Source organism: Dromiciops gliroides, chromosome 1, assembly GCF_019393635.1.
Source record: "Dromiciops gliroides isolate mDroGli1 chromosome 1, mDroGli1.pri, whole genome shotgun sequence".
Lineage (NCBI taxonomy): Eukaryota > Metazoa > Chordata > Mammalia > Microbiotheria > Microbiotheriidae > Dromiciops > Dromiciops gliroides.
This window is the reverse complement of record NC_057861.1, coordinates 510431774-510454252: the sequence shown is the minus strand read 5'-3', so window position 1 is coordinate 510454252 and position 22479 is coordinate 510431774. Positions and strand designations below refer to the sequence as shown.

Below are 22479 nucleotides of genomic sequence, written 5' to 3'. Positions count from 1 at the left end.
AACTATGAATTGGTGCAACCTTCGGTGAACAGAAATTTGAAACCAAACCCCAAAAGTCACTCAACTATACATACCCTTATAGCAGTACACGTTAGTGAATGTAAGAACTAAAAACAAGTAGTTGTCCATTAATTGGGGAAAGGATAATCAAATTATGCTATGTATGTAATAGGCTATTACTGCACCATGACATGACTAAAGGGACAGATTACTCACTAATATAGAGTGAAGTAAGCCAAACCAGGAGAATAATTTATACAATGACTACAAAAGAAAATAATATTGAAAGACTTAACTTTGATCATTGCAATGATGATCATGACTTGAGAAGATTTAATACGAAGAAATTTTTCTCACCTCTTGGAAGAGAGTTGATGGACATGGGGTAGAGAATAAGACATATTTTCTGTCTTTCATTTCTTCTGTCTGATCGATTTCTGTATTTGTTTTGCTTAAATATACTTATTTATTTCAATAAAGAGCTTGTTTTTTTATTTTTTGAGAGGGGAGTTAGAGGGTAAAACTGATTAAAAACAGCAATAAAAAGAAGAAAAAAGCATCAAAGAATAATAAAAATGTACAGAAGATAGCAGGCTATTAAAAAAGGGATGCCGGGGCAGCTAGATGGTGCAGTGGATAAGGCACTGGCCCTGGATTCAGGAGTACCTGAGTTCAAATCTGGCCTCAGACATTTGACACTTACTAGCTGTGTGACTCTGGGCAAGTCACTTAACCCTCATTGCCCTGCCAAAAAAAAGGGGGGGGGGGGATACCAATAAATAGGACAGTGCTGAAACGACCATGTTAAATCTGAAATTTTTTTGAGACAAGATGTACAAAGTAGATTAATTTTCATATATAGTTCTTTTATTCTGTTCTTTACATACTGAAAGGTTCTTGTTTGTTAATGTCTTGTCAAGTTCATAATAATAAAAAGGAAAATTTTAAAAGAAAAAAAGCAAATCAGTTCCTTCTTGTCAAAAAGGGAATCTAATCTCCCCAATAAAATTGTTAACTCTTCCACAACAGTAACCATCTTTTCCACTTCTTTTATGTTTTCCCCTTTCTCCATACTAACACAATGCTGGACACACTGTAAATCTTATTTGTGAGGACCCATCATCAAATGCTGGCTGAAAGGACTTGGGACTTAAATCCTTACCATGTTCTATCACTTAGATGCCTATGAAAGGAAACATGCCAAGCAAATTCTATCCAAATGAGAAAGGAAGTAATTGTTAAGAAAAAATAACTTTAAATAAAGTATGAAATTCTAAACCTGGAAACCATTCAGCCCATGTCTACCTACATAATATTGCATATATCTATTTCATTACAACCTAGAGATACATGTCTATTGAGATTTCCTTAGTACTTTACAAATGTAAAGATAAATTAAAGTTGGTTAGGAAAATATTTCTTCTCTTCAGCCCCCTAATAAAATCAATGTTTAAAAAGAGACCCATAGGGCTTCTGAACAAAAAGAATAAATGTATGTACCTAAACAAACTCCTAAGAGGTAGTGAGAGATGACAAGAGAAATTGGATCACAGAGCTTAAGAAATGGTTAGCAGAATAATGTAAGTTGTCTTTCCCCTTCTATTTTTTACAGTGCAGGAAAAAAATCATGCAATTTGTTATCATCCTTATTCCTCTTGGCTCAGGAAATTGTATTTTTAACTGTCAGCAAGGCTAAATCCTGAAAATGTAAAATTTACACATCTCAGAAGTAGCAACACAAAATGTAATGAACTTTCAGAGTCATTTGCTATTATTAGGTACTCACTCACTACATAATCTCATAAGCAGTAAGAGTTGTGTTCTCTGCATGCTAAATCATCTGCATGCATTAAAGAAAAATGTTCAAGACTCTCAAAATGGATCTGCTTCTTTCCTTGCAAGGCCTTCCTTTGTGGCTTCAGTAGATTTTTAGCATACTCTTGCAAATTTGCTAATAGCAGCATTACATTGCCTCAATTAAGAAATAAATTATTCATATCACAGTCAAATTATATGTAGCTTCCAAAACTGTTCCAGGTCCTCTCAGTCAATCAATAAACATTATTGAGCACCTACAATGTACCGGGCATTGTATTAAGTGCTAAGAATACAAAAAGAGGCATAAGACAGTAACTACCCTCAAAAAGTTTACAATTTAAGCTATATACAGGATAAGTAGGAAATAATACCAGAGAGAAGGTACTGGGATTAAAAAGATTTGAGGAAGGCTTCCTATAGAATGTGGAATTTTAATTGGGAGTCCAAGGAAGCCAAGAAGGTCATTTGTCAGAGCACAAGAAGTTTCCTCCTACCTCAAGTCCCAGTCATGGGGCACAGCCAAAGAGAATGCCCAGAGTCAAAAGATGGAGTGTCTTGTTACTTTGAAGCAGGAATAAATTTATGTGTTTCCAGGCAGTGAAATACAATTCTTTTTATCCCTCAAGAAGGGGAGATACAAGCAACATTTGCATTTTACCTCTTTTTTTTGTATATATAATTTCTATTTCTTTCTTAAAATTCTTAGTAATTAAGCAAGAAATCTGGTTCAAACAATTAAACACAATATTGGTGTTGCCTAATTGCTCACTCTTTGCCTCTACATAAAGGTTATACTAGCTTAGTTATATAAATTTTATATAAGCTTTAAATTTTACAAAAGTATGTATTTCAACTACAGAAACTCACATTTACTTTTGTTTGGTAATGCAATTACTGTATCACCTTTAACACAATCGTGTAGAATCAAACTAAATACAAAGGACTAAAAAATTTCCATTCCAGGACAAATATAAATAGATAATTACCCACTCTTCAGATCTACCTTTTGCTAACTTGCCATTCATAGTTGTAATTTCATTACTGTATAGGCAAAAAACACTACAGGAAAATGAGTAACTAGAGCCCAAAGTTCCAAACCTTGTGACATGTTTTAAAGGAAAGGACCTTCTGTCTGAAAATATTTCTTCTACAGATCTGCCATGGTCCCTGAAATTAAGACTGGAGTAATTTCTTTGAGTTCCAATATTGCTTCCACAAGGTCCCTATTAAAATGCAAATATCTTACCTGGGAAGGGTGTTACATTAAGTGTTTGTAACTCATTAATAGTTTATAGGATATTAGTTTATTGAATTAACAAAGAGCAAAGCATGACGAGGTCTTAACAGAATGGAACAGGACAAAAATGGTGATGGAGAGAGAATTCAAGATCTCTGCCATGGCAGGTTCTTGTCAAAATGAAGCACTAGGTGCCTACTATATGGAGGAAACTTAAAGGAAAAGATATAACTATTATCAAAAGACAGCAAAGAGGACACTGAACTTTGCTGATTTCACATTTTGGTTCTAAGGTTAGTTTCCTGGAGGGTCTGATAACTCTTACTCATCTGAAAAGTGACGAGGAAATGATGTATGATATAGAACAAAGAGCACTAGATTTTGAATCAGAAAAACTAGATTTGAATCCCAACTCTCTTACTTACTATCTTTGTGATACCAGACAAATCTTATTTAACTTTTCTGGGCTTGTTTCCTTATCTATAAGGGCTGGACTAAATGATCTCTAAAAAGAACATGAGAACATGGAGAATACTATGAAGAACAGTGTGAGAACTAGCTCACTGATGGTAAATAACTCCATATTGAAAAATTAACCAAATTTGTTTCAATTTATTGATCTGAAACAGCTGACACCTGGAAGGAAAAGACTATCTAGCAAATATAGAGACCTCTGAGAGGCAGCCCTGGCAGAGTGAAAAGAGAGATGGCCTTAGGCTCAGGAAGCCCTAGATTCCAATCCTACCTTTTACACGTACCAGCTAAGTCATTTAACACCTCAGTGCCTGCCTGCCTGCCCTGGCAACTCTCTGAGACTCTAAGTTGCAAAGCAAGTATCAACCTCTCAATGGAGATAGTTTCCTAATGAGTTTCCCATACCAATAAAATCCTGGCTTTAGTAAACAAACAAAAAAGGAAAACAAAACAAAAAAGATCTATCACAAGAAAAATTTCTGACATTTGTGAAACAATGATTCATTGCTTATTCAAATAAAGCTGCTGATGTTCTCAGGACTTTAAAAAATCTTGCAAAATCCTCATTTCATATAGACAATTATGTCTTTGTGGAGACAACACTGTTTACTAAGGCCAATTTAACTAATCCATTGGTAATTATTTATTATCTGTCTCCTTTGGGCCAGGTACTGAACTAGGTACCAGGAAGTACAAGCAATTAAATTATAGTCCCAATTCTCAATGAGTTTACATTTAGTCCAGAAGATAACTACATATATTGCTATGTTGGAACCACTTTCTGAAAACTGTTTGTATAAAATATACAAGGTATTCTAATTTTTAGTAGCCCAATTTTAAAATTCCTTGGTTTCTTAACTATTGCATGGATTTTAATTTAATAATAAATCATAACAATAACAATAATAACAATAACTAGTAGTTGCATAGTATTTTAAAGTTTGCAAAAAGTTTTACATATGTTATCTAATTTGATCCTCACAACAACCCTGTGAGGCAGATATTATTATTGATCACTTTACAGATGATGAAACTGAGACTGAGAAAGGATTAGTGGTCACATAGCTACTAAGTATCAAAAGCAAGAATTAAATATAAGTCTTCCTGAATCCAAATCTAACATTTTAATCACTGTGCTATAGACAGTCTATAAACTGATCTATCTCACCAGCAAAATACATAATTCATTATTTTCAGGTCACATATAAGTCATGGCTTATAATTTTAGATACAACTATGTAAATATTTTGATTATCTTTCTTTCAAATTAATCAATAAGCATTCATTAAAATATCTGAGACATCTAGGTGGCACAGTGTTGCCTGGAGTCAAGAAGAGCTAAGTTTAAATTTAGCCTCAGACACTAGCTGTGTAACCCTGGGCAAATCACGTAATCCTATTTGCCTCAGTTTCACCACCTGTAAAATGGAGATGAATAGCATCTACTTCCCAGAATTGTTGTATCAAATGAGATGATATTCGTAAAGCATTCAGCACAGTGCCTGGCACACAGTAGTCACCACATAAGTGCTTGTTTCCTTCCTAATGCTGACAATGGTTAGTTTTGTGTCAGTAGACAAGTTGCTTATTCTCCCTGAGATTGTTTCTTCACCTGTAAAGTAGGGATCATAAGTCTTTCACCACCTCAAAGGGCCATTGTAAAAATGATAGCCCCTATGTTGCAAGCTGTTGTGAGCATCAAATGAGAATGGTTGAAAGTTTCACAGGGAGATGGAGCTTGAGCTAGAACTTGGCAGATGGGAAGAGTCTGACAGGTAAAGAGGAAAAAAAAAGGCATTCCAGGTTATAGAAACTTGGGAAGGGAAAGGTTTCAAGTGAGGAATAAACATAGCATGTTAAAGAGTGAAACAACTGATCTAACTAGCACAAATTGTTCATGTTGAAAAATAATGACAATTAAGATGAAAACCAGACAGAGAAGTTCAGACAATGCAAATAAGGAATGAGTGAAGATTTCTGAAAGAGAAGAGTGATATAGTGCCTAAGCATGCCTAAGAATGATGCTGGCTTAATGAAGCCTTGCTTGATTTGTTGGCTTTAAGACAGAGAAGAGAATGGAGAATGCAGAGAAGATCAGAGAGAAAAGTCAGGACACCATTAGAATAACACAACACTAGGAACAAGCAGAATAAAGAGATGTTCTGTTGTTTTTCCCATAAGTGATAAAGTAAATTAACTTTTAAAAATTTCCTTTTTTATTATGAACACAAACATGAATATCTCATTATACAAAGAAAAAGAAAAGAGGGTTATTGTATATAAAATAGTAAGCTTATGTCATATGCAATTTTTTTAAAGAGATGTTTTGAAAGAAAAATCAAGAGGACTTAAGACCCTACTAGGAATAGAGAAAAGAAAGAGAGAAAAGAAACAAAAGTGACTCAAGCTAAAAGAATGGGGAAATAGCGGTAATGCCATTAACAGAGGCAGAGAAACAGAATGGGGCAACTTTCTGTTAGAAAAAAAAGATGATGAACTCAGATTAAGGCATGTTTAATGGAAAAAATTAATAGAGAGTTGGGAACAAGGAACCTGTTGAGAGAGTAAAATTAGAGACATAAAGTAAGAGTTATCACCAGAGAGCAGATGTCTGTTGCTCCACCAAAATAATTAATCCCTAAGGAAAAAAAAATTCAGAAAAACAATAGAGTCGAGGGAGTCTTGGGGAACTCCCACAATTAGGTGGCAGGATGAAGAAGGTAAACCAGCAAAGGAGAGAAATTCAAGAAATGAGTGATCAACAACAGTAAGTTTAGGAGGAGGGTTCTTCCTAAAGGGATCTGTTTGTAATCTTATGCATTTTATTTTATGCATTTAAAAACATTATTTAAAAAAATAAAAACAAAAAACAAGAGGGGTGGCTAGGTGGCGCAGTGGATAAAGCACCAGCCCTGGATTCACGAGGACCTGAGTTCAAATCCAGCCTCAGATACTTGACACTTACTAGCTGTGTGACCCTGGGCAAGTCACTTAACCCCCATTGCCCTGCCAAAAAAAAAAAAAACCCTCATTATTTTTCAAAGGGGTGCCCAGGTTTCCCTAAACTGCCAAAGGGTGAGGAAGCCCTTGTCTAGGAAATTAAGGATGGAGCAAAGGACACTAGATCAAACAAGAAGGACATCACTGGGAATATTTAAAAAAAAAAACAGTTTTGATGAAGTGATAGGGGCAGAAACCATACTACAGGGGATCAAGGACTGACAGGTGAAGAAATGGAAATAGAGGATCTACCAAAAAATGTGAAAAGAAAAAGGCAAGGAGAAAAATTAGTATGTTGGTTAGAGTGGTCAGCCTAGCTAATGGCTACTGGTTTTCTCATTTGAAATTCTAACTGGAGGAATGTGGGAAAGGTCTGGTAATGAGCACAATATTATAGATTTTAGAGAAAGGAAAGAAGCGAAAAAACTCAGCAAGAAACTTCTATTAAAACAAATCATATAAATTTTCAAATCTTTAAAATGAATTACCTGATTGAGTGAGGTGGTATCTGTAAGTACAGCATCAGGTGGTCTCTTTGGTGGTGGCACAGAAACCTGAAAGAAAAAAAAAAACGAAACATTAAATTCTTAAATACTAATGCAGTATGTAAAAAAAAAAAAAAACCAGAGGCAACATAGTATAATGGATAGAGAACTGGCTTTGGAGGCAGGAAGACCTGGGTTCAAGTCCTAATTCTGATGTATCCTAACTTAAAAAAAAATCACTTAACCTCTCACAGTGCCTCTGGCAATTCTCTAAAATTGTACATCCCAGAAAAAAAAATCTGTTTCTATGATAGGAGTTTCAACATCATAAACTCCCTTCACTAGAGAAAACATAACTCTAGGCAAAAATGTAAATAATAATAACTCACATCTTCTTTATCACTTTAACAATGTAAAGGCATGTTCCTCACAACAACATGAGACAGGTGCACAGTATAGCGAATTTTAATTCCACCTCAAAAGCTTAGTAGCTCTGTGACTCTGAACTAGTTACTTAATCTCAGTCCCCTCAGGCAACTCTCTGAGACTAAATTGCAGAGCAGGTTGTGACTGGAAGTAGAAGAAGCTTCCTTACTAAGAGCTCTCTATAACAAAGAAATCACAAGTCACAAGGGATGTGCATATATGCATATATAATGGATAAATACCATCAGACGTGGGCACTAGCTAGAAGTATTGTGCTTCTTTAGCTAAAGATAAGAGTGTTTTCTGATATTTGGCACAATAGCTTTCAATTCAAGAGGGGTGGGGGTGCCTAGAAACGGTCCTCAGGTCTAGTTCCCCAGGGATGAGTTGGGAGGGGGAGAGAAGGTAGGGAACAGAGCCCTAAAAACCTAAGGTAACTTAGCTCATTGAGCATGATGAATCGTAAGAAACTTTCCCTTCAGAACCTTTTCCTTCTTCAATTCAGCATCTAGCTTTTCCTGATCTTCACTTGGCCTCAAACTGTTGTTTTTCCTCATTCCAATCTCCCAGTGTATAGACAAGCCTCTTGTCTCTGTCCTTTTCCAGGGTTCAGTGTTTGCTAATCAGGTAAATTATATATTTCTGCTCATTTGCCCCACTGTGGCCCTTTACAAGTTCAGAATATACCACGGCAATATGTAGCAGGAAAAGCAGAGGTCTTAGAATCAACGGGTCATGGGTTTAAAACTATAAGGAAGGTTAGAGGTCAGCAAATATAGTCCCTCCATTTTAGAAATGGGGAAACTGAGGCCTGGGGAGGTTAAGTAACTTTGTCAAAGTCACACAGATAGGAAATGGCAGAGTTGGGGTTTGAACCCAGGCACTAAGACCCCAAATCCAACACCTCCCCCTGCCCTGCTGCTTCCAAAAGACCTGGATCCACACCCACATGCCTGTGGATGCCCAACAACATCTTTTGCTGCTGGGCTGGAGTTGATTAAGAAAAGTCAAAGTCAAGGTACACCCTACTTTACTTCATCCTACTGAAGAAAGAAAAGAGGCCAAATTAAGAAGTGCACTAGGCAAAGGAAGGAGTCTTAGTAACCCAACAAATATGAAGAATTTCCATCAGCAGCAAAGTGGGTGGGAAGAAACCTTCCCAAGACACCAATATCATCTGCAATGCAAATAACTGGGAATTAGATTCTATGATATATTTGGCTACATCAAAGAGGAACCAATTTAACAAACAGACCTGACACACCTGGATTTCAGTAAAGTATTTGACATCCATTCTAGCCTGTCCTGAGGCTGTTACCCAATATTAGCATTCTAGTTAGGTGTAAAGAAGTACTTCCTGGGGCAGCTAGGTGGTGCAGTGGATAAAGCACCAGCCCTGGATTCAGGAGTGCCTGGGTTCAAATCCGGCCTCAGACACTTGACACTTACTAGCTGTGTGACCCTGGGCAAGTCACTTAACCCCCATTGCCCTGCAAAAAAAAAAACAAAAACAAAAAAAGAACTTCCTAACAATTAAAATAGTCAAAAATGGAATCGTCTCTCTCATGAAGGGGCAGATTTCCCAATAACCATTAAGCAGGATCCCCAGCTTCACAGTCTCTTGCAATATCATAGTTGACAGCTGAAGCCCTCTAATTGTGTAAATGGGGATATAAGCAACAGAACAGACTCCCTTCGAATGGCTGAACAAGTTGTAGTATATGAATGTAATGGAATACTATTGTGCTGTAAGAAATGATGAGCAGGCAGATTTCAGAGAAACCTGGAAGGATTTACATGAACTGATGCTGAGTGAGATGAGGAGAACCAGGAGAACATTGTACACAGTATCAACAACATTGTGTGTTGATCAACTGTGGTAGACTTGACTCTTCTCAGCAATACAATGGTCCAAGATAGTTCCAAAGGACTCATGATGGAAAATGCTCTCCAAATCCAGAAAAAAAGAACTATGGAATCTAGATGCATATTGAACCGTACTATTTCTATTTTTTTGTTTTTCCTTTTTGCTCTTATTCTTCTTTCACAGCATGACTAACGCAGAAATATGTTTAATGTGACTGTACATATATAACCTATATCAGATTGCTTCCTTTCTTGGGAAGGGGGGGAGGGGAGGGAAGCAGGGAGGAGAGGAGGGAGAAAAATTAGAAACTAGAAATCTTATTTAAAAAAATGTTGAAAACTACCTTTACATGTAACTGGAAAATAATTAAATACTTTTATGAAAAAAAAAGAACAGACTCCCTTCCCTGTCCCCAAATAGCTTCTTCCAAAACAGGAATATTCATTAACATCCCCTGATGGGCCAGTGTTTGAGGGGCTAGCTTCCTATCACAAAGGGCAGAACCTTCTTAACAATGAGGACACTGAGAGGGGAGACAGATTTCTGTTTACTTAAAAGGAATGATTTCAAATTGGGTGTCCCAAAAACATCTTGAACTCAACCTATCTAAATAAGAACTCATGATCTTTTCCCCAAAACTCTCCCCTCTTCCAGACTTTCCTGTTTCTGTCAAAGGTACCACCATTCTTCCGGTTCCCCTGGTTTGTAACCTTGGCATTATTCTTGAATCCTCTCTATCCCTCACCCTACATATACAATCAATTACCAAATCTTTCCATTTCTACCTTCACAACCTCTCTCACCTAATCCTCTCACACAGCCACCACTTTAGTTCAGGCTTTCATCATCTCTTACACAGATTATTACAATGGCCTCCTAACTGATCTCCCTGTCTAACATCTCTCCTGATCTAGTCTACACACTGCCACAAAAGTGATTTTCCTTAATTACAGTTTGACCATGTCACTCCCCTAACTCAATAAACTCCTATTGCCTCTGTTTAGCTTTTAAATCTAAAAACCCCTCTGTCTAGAAGATTTTCATAACCTGTCCCTCACCCTTAGCTTTTCAGCCTCATTGGACATTACTCCACTTCTGATGCTCTTTAATCTAGTCAAATTGTCATTTTCTCTTCCTCATACCCAACACTCCCATTTCCCATCCCTATACCTTTGCATCAACCATTCCCCATCTGGAATGCCCTCCCTATTTACTTCCATCTCATAAGACTCCATGCTTCTCTTCAAGGTCAAGAAGCTCAAGAACCACCTTCCTCTAGATTCCCAATTACTAATGCCTTTCTTCTCAAATTACTTTGTGCATAACTTCTTCATATTTATTTGTATTTGTTCTCTTTATATTTCTGTTGTAGATATTTACATATTTACATATGTGTCCTTTCTGGCTCTTCATTAGAATATAAGCCCCTTCCAACTAGGCACTCTTTCATTTTCTGTATTTATATCTCAGGTACCTAGCACAGTCCCTGCCACACAAGGCACTTAATACATACTTGATGATTGACTGATTGATTCCCTTCCAAACTGGTATCTGTTTGCAGAATTTTCTACGTGGACAGACACTGATTCTAATACAGATCAGCACTGCATTCATTCTGAGAAAGGTAAAGCTGAGAAGGGGCATGACTGAGCATGAGTCTTATTTTAACCAGAAATTTAGGCAGAGCTTCTAGCCTTAGGGTCCTGGGTCAGAAATTCTTACTGTCACCCTCTCTTGGCCTGTCCCCTCCTGGGAAGGGAACAGCAGCCTGGCTCCACTCCCATTTCCACTCTCTTGCGTGCATGCTATCAAGAGAAAAAGAGTCTGGGGGTTCTGTTCCTACCATCACTCTCTTGTCTTGCAGCTAGGAAGGGATCCTAAAAGCTATTTCTATTTTTCTTTCCTTTCCTTCTGGTGGCCCAGGAATTCAGGGGTCCTCTCTCTTAATCTTGCTTACTGAACTAGTTCTACTCTTACTGGAGAGCTAAGCAAAGTAGCTGAGGCCTGGCTTTTTCCTCTAACTCTCTTCATCTATCTTCCTCTCCTCCCTGTGCTAGGAGTGAAGAAAGCTTTCTTAAATATAGGCAGACCTTGGAGAAGTAATCCAAAACCATCTTTATGGGAAAACTTCTATGACTTATATCTAGGGTGATTATTGCTAAGAGTCATATTTTATTACCTGGAACTCATTGCACTTCTGGTGAGTTAAAAATTCTGAGAGACAAAGCTGTGGGTAATAAAAATCAATTTAGTAACTAGGCCAAGCAATAATCAATAAATTAATGGTCAATGATTTTTCTCAGTAATCACAGATGCCAAGGGAGACTCTAAAATACCTTAAATCAGGTATATTCCTTCTGACAGGGAACTCTCCTGAGAGATGAAACTCAACCCTGATTGGCGGACATTTATTAAGGAGGTAGGCTAGAAGCTCTCAGCCCCTCCCAATCATTTCATTATAAAGGCAGAGAGGTCAGCTAAATGTGGCCTGGTCATGAAGTATTAGCTCCCTTCAGCAATCTGGGCACCCTAATCAAGTTCTCTCTAGTTTGGTTTCTCCTTCATGAACTAAGTCACCCTAAACTCTAATGAAGGGGAAGAAATACAGGAGCTCTTTCCCCCTAGGGAAGGACCAGTCTCAAACTGGATCCTGTCCTGCAGATAGAAATCAGGTTCACAACTGGGTGGGGTCCAGCTCAGATGCCTTGAGAAGAGTTGAAATGCTTATGATATTCTTTAGCCAGGGAGATGCTTTTCTCTAAGCTAGCCTTTTGAAGAGAGAAGGGAATATTACAAATCAGTATTAATAATCCAATGGTACAGCATTAAAACCAGTTTCTCTCACCTTAATGACCCAGCCCACATGCATGGCTGTTCACTTTATACTACAGCAGCATTTATATAACTGAGCTAAGAATTCTCCTGAAGTCCCTATTTTTATTACTTCCACTTCTCTCTAGAGTAAATCTGTACAGTTATTTTGTAGGTTCAGCTTTGATGCTAAAACCAAGGTCCAACACTGCAAGAGTCTTGGGACCCTAATAGACTTAGGGGTGCTGCAGAGCGAGTAGAAGGGGGTATCCCCAGTTCAGCAGGCTCATTAACACAACTGAGAATCTTCAGATGGAAAGTGAAAGACCATTTACTAGCTTACTACCTTTGGAAATTCACTTAATTTCTTTGTTCATCAGAAAAGTGGGGACATTACTTACATTATCCACCTCACATGGTTGGGAGAAAAGTATTGTAACCTTAAAAATGCTAGAGAAATGTGATGGTTTTTGTCATAATTTTGTTCTTTCTGAGCTTATTTATTAAAAAGACAGGTTATGCTTGAACAACAAAGTACTACTTACTTCTATACTGTTACCATTTCCATCAGGGATAGAGAAGCCAACATGAGAAACTAATTCTAAGTTACCTGAGTGCAAAGCACAGAGTCATCAGGTTAAACTCAATGTACCTAAGTAAAAGGTAAGAAAAATAAGAAAGGAAAGAACTTCTCTAATATAATACTTTAAAAGAAACAAATGTTTGTTGCAATCTCATTTTTTACAAAACAAAAAACTAATCTATTTCTCAAACAAAACTATATTCTGTGACCAAGATCTGATAATTCCACAGATTTATGTTTAACTGCAAAAAAGTAATGTCTTTTTTCAATGATGTTGTTAAATCCTTTTTGCTATATTTTCCTAGGCCTCTCATTATCTAAAAAAGAAGCCCTGGCCAGAAAGCCCCAAAGGTAGCTGAGCTAGGGACCGTCCAAGACAGGGCAGTGGCTCTTTCATACAGTGATTTCATTAATTAGCAGAGGATTGCTTGATGCAATCTTTAAGAAGGATTAACTTTAACCACAATTTTGAAGTGTCATCACCAATTTTATCTGAGCACTAAAAAGTTACCAGTAAGAAGAATTATTACAAAGTCTAGGGTCAAAAGACTATCTATTAGGGGGCAGCTAGGTGGCACATGGATAAAGCACCAGCCCTGGATTCAGGAGGACCTGAGTTCAAATCCAGCCTCAGATACTTGACATTTACTAGCTGTGTGATCCTGGGCAAGTCACTTAACCCTCATTGCCCTGACCAAAAAAAAAAAAAAAGACTATCTATTACTTAGTCAGAAGTAGTCCACTGACTCCTAAAGGGAAAGAATCCTTATAGCTAATTAGAAACAAATAAACAGTATACAGTACTATCTGCTCTTCTGTGATGCACCATAGTGCCTGTCAATTAGCTGATATGTGACAAAGTGATTTTCATGAAATAGAATTACAAATAAGACTATGAATAATCACTTGACTGAAACAAAAGCTGTGCCCAAAATGTTTCTTGGACTTCTTTGACAAACACTGCTTCAAGCAATGTTTTCTTCACTACAGTAAAAAAAACTTTATTACTAAAAAATTTCATTAATTCAGTCCAAAAATGATGTATACCGCTCCAAATTATAGAATAATAACTCAACAAAAAATGAGCATTTAAGGTACCAAGGAGTCCATATCATACTACAGCAAGGTCCTAATTAGTGAGAATAGTGAATTCCATGAAGTGACTGCATTATTCAGATTCATATCACATATTCCCATAGGGCTGGAACTATTACCATATTTTACATAATTCTAACTTCAAATAGTGTGGCTTTGAATACATGCAACCACTTTATTGGATTCATTATTCACACTGATCTGGACCTAACTACAGAATATTTTGAAAGAAGCAGAAGTTATATTGCTTCTGAAAATTAGAATTCAGTTAAAGGTCTTAGAGGATGCATCTTGGGTTAGGGTCCTCACATCATGATAATTACAATCTAATAGGGATAATGAATTGTGTGTATTTTTAAAAATCTGTCAACTATGTGACAAGTTTCTATATTGCTGGAGCTCTATGTGGATTATAAACTCAATATGAGTCAACAGTATGACATAACAGTCAAAAAACCTAATGCTTGGTAAGATATACTGAGAGGAATGAATGGTGTCCAAAAGAAAGAAGGTGACAGTTCTACTACATTAGCCAAAATGGCCTTCTCTTTGTTCCTCACACATAACACTGGATTTCCCATCTCTGCACTGGTTATCCCCTAGCCTGGAAGCACTCTCCTCACTTGTGCCTCACAGAATCCCTCTTTTCCTTTACAACACAGTTCTACAAAAAGCCTTTCCTGACACACCCAACTACTAGTGCCCTCCCTTTCAACCTACCTTGTATAGATTTGTGTTTACTCTCTTTAGGTTTACTCAATATATATTTAAATGTGTGCCTGTTGTCTCCCCACTGCAATGCAAGCTCTTTTCAAGGAGGGGTTGTTACTTACTATATTTGTATCCCCATATGCATGTATGTATACATGTATGTAACTAGCATAAGGTCTGGCATATAGTAGTAGAGGCTTGATAAGTACTTGATTGATTGATACTATCTATGCCTTGGTGAGACTACAGCTAGAATACTATGTTCAGTTCTTAATGCCACATTTTTGAAAGGTCATTAAAAATTGGGAGCACATCCAGAAAAGGTCAAACAGGATTAAGTAAAGACTGGAGAAGGATACAATGAGGAAGTGAAGGAACTAGGATGCTAACCTGGAGGAGACTTAAATTGAACAAGATACATGGCTTTGAATATCAGAAGGACTGTTACTTGAAAGTCTTTGTTCTGCCTAGCCCCAGAGGACAAAACTAGAAACAATGAGTCAAAGTTTAAAAAAAAAGAGGGTTAGTCTTAGGCTTGACATAATACAAAACTTCCTAATTCTTAGAGATATGGATGACTCAGGAGACAACATGTTCTTCCCAGAAGAACTTCCAGCACAGGTTGGATGACTACTTCTGAGTAATGGTGTCCAGGAGATGCTTCTTCAGTCTCTTTCCAACACAGAGATTCTCTGATTTTATTTTTATGGGATAATACTAAAATGCTTGAAAACAATTCTCTCTTACGTACTTTAACCATTCCACAACAATGACTACTCTGTACCTATTTCAACCAATCTTTTTTTTTTTAAACCAGTAATATGAAGAACAAACATCAGCACAGCCCTCACTAAATAAATCACATATTAGTTGCATCTCAATTTAATGAGGCTTTAATATGCAAAGGGGAAAGAGGGAGTTTGGAAAAATAATTTCCTAAGCCTGTATTTTAACATGAACATTATACACTGTTTTCACAAATAAAACTTAAGCTTACCTTGACTTTATTTGATGTCTTCTTTCCACCAAACCCTCCAGAGCCAACAATGAAGAGAGAGAACTGATTAAAGCATATAAGCTCTTTCCCACTATAGGAGTAAACTAAAAAAAGAAAAAAAAGTAAAAACAAAATAAATTACTAGTCAAAGATAACTACCTCATCAAGAACCACCTGTGTGTTTATGGTCAAGTCACTTCAGCTCTCTAGGCCTCAGTTTCCCCATTTGTAAAATGAGGACTAGATGATCTCTAAGGTTCGTTTCAGTTCTAAATCCTATTTTTCTCTGATCCTGTAAAAATTTTCAACAAGTAAAATTCCATTTTTAAAAAGTTCTATGATAAGAAGAGATTTCTAAGTTCCAGTAACAAGTGTTAATGATTTGGTAACACTGAATAATAATAAAGAGAAAAGCTTTCTCCAATTCTTGGCCACTGTTACTCTGTGAAGTAAGTTTGTATTCCTACCCCTATCTTACTATGGGGAAAATGAAGGGTTAAAGAAGTAAAAAAGACTTGCCCACCACAGCACAGAAAGACTTGTTCTACATAATTTCTGAGATTTTGAGTTCTAGTCAGCTGCACCTGTAATTCCTCAAATTTCAAAGGACTGAATCTAGTCAAAAAGACTGTAAAACTTGAAAAGTACATATTGAATGATGTTATTTAGCCTGTGCCAGGGAAGCATGGAATGAGTAATGGACAGAGAACTAGGCTTAGATCTGGAAGACCCAAGCTCAAGTCTTGAAAAGGAATGTTTGGGTGATACTAGGTAAATCACCTAACCTCTCAGTATTCCAAGTAACTTTCTAAGATTCTAAGTTGCAGAGAAGATGTCAAACTGAATTGGAAAAGGGAGCTTCCTCACCTAGGGAGTATCCTATAATTAGTGAAATCAAGGTCAAGTCTCTATCCTATCCTTTCTAAACATAAAAAGCTTCCTAAGTTGTAAATAGCTGGGACAATGCATTCTCCTAAAAAAATTAACTTAATATTTGGGGGCATAATTAGTTGTGGTTTTTTATGTCAATATTGGTGAGCTATTAAGAATGAGCGCTTGGCCTTCTTGCTGTACTCATATGACACTCAATCTTCACTCACCATGCCTTCATGCTGTCTGTCCCTTCATTCCTAGAATACACTGGCTGCTCTCGTCTTCCTCTCATAAATGCCACCTTCTGCCTGAAGCCTTTCCTAATTTTCCCAGTTACTAGTGCCCTCTCCCTCCAAAATTATTTTGTATATGTATGTATGTATGTGTATGTATTGCATACAAACATATGTTGTCTTGAGCAACAGAAGGTAAGCTCCTTAAGGCTACAGATGATTTCACTTTTGTCACTGTACCCCAGCATTTAGCACTATTTATGTCACATATAAAGTACTGAGTCCATATCTATTGTTGTTCAGTTGTCTTCAGTCCTGTCTGACTCTTCATGACCCCATTTAATGTTTTCTTGGCAAAGATACTGGAGGGGTTTGCCATTTCCTTCTCCAGCTCATTTTATAGATGAGAAAACTGAGGCAAACAGGGGTAAGTGAGTTGTCCAGGGTCACATGGCTAGTAAGTATCTGAGGCCAGATTTGAACTCTAGAAGATAAGTCTTCCTGACTCCAGGCCTGGTGCTCTATCCACTATGCCATCTAGCTGTCTCTCTGAATTCATATATTAATATACAAGGAAGATTATTATAGAAGGCAATGCATTTTCAAGTTTTCTTCCTATTCCCTCCACAGATTATATCTGGAGGTTTTCTATGAGGAATCTAGGTTTTGTTTTGGAGTTTGGGGTTTTGGTTTTGGTTTGGTTTGGTTGGTGTTTTGTGTTGTGTTGTGTTTTGTTTTGTTTTGTTTCGGGGGGGGGGATTGGTTATTCTGTCCAGGAATATCCTAGATTTGGCTCTTTCTTTCCATTTCTTGGAGATGCTGCATTGGTTCAAATACAGAATCATAAAATCAGACCCAGTGTAGAATGGGAGGGGGAAAATGGAGAAATCATGGAAGAAGCTGCCTTTTATTATGACACTATTAGGTGACATTTCAAGGATTGTAAAGCACTTCAACTACATTGTTTCATTTGAACTTCACAAAAATTCTGTGAAGTTGGTACTACTGGTACTTTTATCAACTGAAGGTCAAAGATATTAAGTGACTTATCTATGGTCAATTAAAGTGGCAAAGACTGGATTCAAATTTAGGTATTTCCAATTCCAATTCCAGTACTCTACTGTATTCTCCATTTCTCAGTTCAAAAATGTCCAGGATTTTTCAATAGTGGATTGACCACATGATAAGAAACATTTAATGAAAAGAAATTGTGTGGGCCATGTGAATATTTTTACAATTAAAGTAACTACCAAATCAACTAGTACAACAACTGACAGTAGCTCATTACGCCACAGCAGTTTGGCCTCATTGGTCATTTAGTTCATGTGTGCTAGTTAGCTCTTCGATTTGGTTTTGTTTTGGTTTTGCTAAAAATCTTAGGCAATCTGTATTCCAGGATCAAGCAGGGCAAATCTGGCCCCCAAGTTGCAGGCTGATAACTCAGGATCTAATTCTACTTTACTTAAACCTACTGAACCTAGACTCAGGAAGACTTAAGTTCACTGCCACCTTGGGCAAATCATTTAACCTCTCTGCCTCTGTTTCCACCTCTGTAAAATGGGGATAACAGCACCCACCTAGCAGGGCTGTTGTGAGAATAAAATAAAATAACATTTATAAAGCACTTTGCAAACCTTAAAGTGATACACAAATGTTATTCATTTCCTTAATGTCTTTCTTGGGTATTTTATGTTTAGATATATCTAGGTCTGTAAACTTTTGTCCCTGACTATTAGTTTTACTACTTCCTCCTGTAACCCAATTAAAATATCCTTTAAGAATTTAGATGCTATAGGGGCAGCTAAGGGGCAGCTAGGTGATATAGTGGATAAAGCACAGGCCCTGGATTCAGGAGGACCTGAGTTCAAATCCGGCTCAGACACACACTAACTGTGCGACCCTGGACAAGTCACTTAACCCTCATTGCCACACCAAAACAAAACAAAACAACACACATACACACAAAAAGAATTTAGATTCTATGCCATCTGATTATTTTATGTTCAGTATTGACATTAATTCAGTGTCTATGGTACCTTTTAACAAAAGTTAGTTTTCCTATTTATAATTTTTAAGTTTATTTTTGCTTTTGTTTTGTCTGAAATTATGATTGCCACCCCTGTGCCTTTTTTATTTCAGCTAAAGCATGATTCTGCTCTAGTTCTTTATCTTAACCCTATATACATATTTCTATTTCAAGTATATTTTTTGTAAAAAAAAAAAAACACATATTGTTTGGATTCTGGTTTCTAATCCATTCTGCTCTCCTCTTGATTTATGGGTGAGTTCATCCTATTCACATTCCCAATTATAATTTCTAATTGTGTATTTCCCTCCATGCTATTTATTATACTTTTCCTTCTCTTTTTACCTCTACTCCCTCTTTAAGAGTATGTTACTGGGGGTATCTAGGTGGCTCAGTGGATAAAGCAGCGGCCCTGGATTCAGGAGGACCTGAGTTCAAATCTGGCCTCAGACATTTGACATGTACTAGCTGTATGACCTTGGGCAAGTCACTTAACTGTCACTGCCCCACCCAAAAAAAAAAGAGTATGTTACTTCTGCCTTCTCCCTCTCTTAATCCACTCTCCCTCTTATTCCTCCCCTCTCCCTAGTCAACTTTTTCTTAATCCCTTTCCCTCCTACTTCCTCCTTGGGTAAGATGAGTTTCTTTTCCTAATTATGTTTGTATGTTTATCCTTCCTTCCTTCCTTGAAGTTCAGATGAGAGTGAGGTTCAAGTGTTGCCTACTCCTCCTGTCTGTCCCCTCCATTGTATCAATTCTTGTGTACCCCATTTACATGATATAATTTCCCCCGTTTTTCTTTTTCCCCTTAACCTGTGCATCCTTCTTCCCCATCCTTCTATTCTTCTTTTGAAATCATCCAAACATAAACAAAATTGGGCTCTTTTGTACATTACCCAGCTCCAGGACATAAACCCAGGGCAGAGAAAAGTGGTCATGAGCAATTGGGGTCCTAGCTGAACACTGAGCACAGAATAAATTCCAGAAACTTAGTTGTGTAGATCTGAGAAAAGGGGCAGAGCAGCATCTCAGCTCTAACCTTTAACCCAGCACAAAAGCCTGCAGTGGAATAATTAGGTCAAGAGACCAAAACCAAAGGTGAGCCAGAAGTTCAGTCACTCTGAACATGCAGAACCTCTCAGTGGGATAACAGTGTGAGTCCTGAAGCCATCACTAAAACTCATCCATACACAAGCCATTAGACCCAATTTGCAGAGCTTAAATAAGGACAGCAGACAGACTTCTCCCTCTATCAAACCACGTTGGAAACTTGAGGGGTCCCAGACTAAGCTCTGAAACTTAACTTCTGTTTACCTCAGTTTCTGAAAGCAGCAGCTGAACATAAAAGGCCAAAAGCTTAGACCAGACCTCCCCTTTCCAATTACCCCCAAGAAGTGAACTAAGTGCAACACTAACATAAAATTCAAAGGCAACAAGAAGGAGGCTAGAAGAAGGAGCAAAGGGAAAAAAAAGAACCTGACCATAAAGAGTAACTATGGTAACAGAAAAGCTCAAGACTCAAACACAGAAGAAGACAACAAAAATATCTACAAGCAAATCCTCAAAGGAAAAAAATAATGTTGTTTGGGCACAACCCCAACAAAAATTCCTAGAAGAGTTAAAGCTGGAGTTAAAAATTATTTTAAAAATTAAAAGAGAGCTATGGAAGAAGGATATGAAAAAAAAGAATTAACAGCTTGGCAAAATAGGTATAAAACCTTACTGAAGAAAATAACCTCTTGAAAACTAGGATTGGCCAAATGTAAGCCAATGATTCCATGAGACATCAAGAAATAATCAAGGGGCGGCTAGGTGGCACAGTGGATAGAGCACCGGCCCTGGAGTCGGGAGTACCTGAGTTCAAATCCAGCCTCAAACACTTAACACTTACTAACTGTGTGACCCTGGGCAAGTCACTTAACCCCAATTGCCTCACTAATTAAAAAAAAAAAAGAAAGAAAATTTTTTAAAAAGAAATAATCAAAGTCAAAAGACTGAACAAAAATATGAGAGAATGTGAAATATCTCACAGGAAAAACAACTGACTTGGGAAATAAAATAAATCAAGGGGAGATAATTTAAGAACCATGAGACTACCTGAAAGCCAAAAAAAGTCAACATCATATTTTGAGAAATTATAAAAGAAAACTTCCCTGATATCTTAGAAGCAACAAGCAAAGTAGAAATTGAAAGAATCCATTAGTCACCTCTGAAAGAAACCACAAAATGAAGACTCCTAGAAATATTATAATCAAAATCTAGAGCTCCTAGGTCAAGGAGAAAATACCAAAAACAATTTCATGGACCCATAGTCAGTATCACCCAAGATTTATCAGCCATTGCTTTAAAGGAAAACAGAGTTTGGAATAAGATATACTAGAAGGCAAGGATTCTAGCATTACAATAAAAAAATAACCAACCCAGCAAAACAGAGTAAAATCCTACAGGGGGAAAATGGATATTTAATGAAATAGAGGAATTTCAAGTATTTCTGATTTAAAAGACCAGAGGTGAATAGAAAATTTGGGGCAGCTAGGAGTGACAGGAAGTGACAGGAAGACCTAAGTTCAAATCCAGATTCAAACAATTATTAGGTGTGTGCCCATGGTAAATCACTTAACCTCTGTTTAACTCAGTTTCTTCATCTATAAAATAGCATACCTCCCCCCAGGGTTGTTGAGATAATAATTCAAATGAGATAATAATTGTTAAGCACCTAGCATAGTACTATATGTAGTGTTATTTTAAATGTTAACTATAATTATTATTTGATATTCAACCACAGGACTCAAGAGAGATATAAAAAGATAAACATGAGTAAGAAATTATAAGGGACTAAATAAGATTAAAATTTTTACATTCTTACATGAGGAGATGATACGTGAAATACCTTAGAACATTATTATCACCAGGCATCTTAAAAAAGACTCTAATTAGACAGCAGGCCTGATGTCAGCACCCCTTCTTTTCCCAAAACTAGTTCTGGAATCCCCTGGATTCTCTTTCTGCCCTTATGCTTCTTCTCCTAGTGTTCTATCTCAGCTATTTCCATCCCTATGAGCTAGAAACTTCTGCACAGTCCTGGTCACCTTCCCCCCCCCACCAATGTCTAAAGACCTGTCTGTCTTCCCAAGCTTCCTTGGGCTGAAAAAGCAAGGCTCTCTGCGACTTTTTCTTAACCTTTCCATTCAGAATTGTGCCTGGTGTTGTTTTTTTTAAGTTGTTATGGAGGAGGTATGGTTGGGAGCTCCTGCAAAAATTTGACTTCTTATTCTGCCATTTTGATGCTGCCCCTCTGATCTTTTGTTTTTATATCACATTAATTTCCAAATATATCTCTTCCCCCAAACCAAATGAGTCATCCCTTATAACAAAATTTTAAAAGGAAAGAAGGAAGGGAGGGATGGATGGATGGAAGGAAGGAAGGAAGGAAGGAAGGAAGGAAGGAAGGAAGGAAGGAAGGAAGGAAGGAAGGAAGGAAGGAAGGAAGGAAGGAAGGAAGGAAGGAAGGAAGTGTTCCTTAAAACTAACCCAACACATTTATTAATATGATGGTTAACTGAAACTGTTGGTATACATACTCTTCAACAACCATTGGATCCATTTTCCAATTAAAGAAGGAAGATAGATTTTTCTCAATCCTCCTTTTTTTTGGCGGAGGGAGGCAAGTTTAGTCATTATAATTAGTGTTCAATTCCTCGATTAATATTTTCTATACTAATCTTGTTAAAACACTGACTGCCAAAAATTTTGTCTCTACCTACATATGGCATTTGATATATTTAGTTAACTATTTTATTACATACACACTGTCAAGTATTCCCTAATCACTTCAAGTCTTCT

The 22479-nt window shown here is 37.1% G+C and overlaps 1 protein-coding gene across 1 annotated transcript in view; it reads right to left on the bottom strand.

Moving 5' to 3' along the window:
- HSD17B4 (hydroxysteroid 17-beta dehydrogenase 4) overlaps positions 1 to 22479 on the bottom strand; it is a 119920-nt gene that overhangs the window by 30717 nt on the left and 66724 nt on the right. The window contains 2 exon segments of the mRNA XM_043976125.1: positions 7018 to 7083; positions 15505 to 15608. Coding sequence (XP_043832060.1) covers positions 7018 to 7083; positions 15505 to 15608 — 170 coding nt within the window.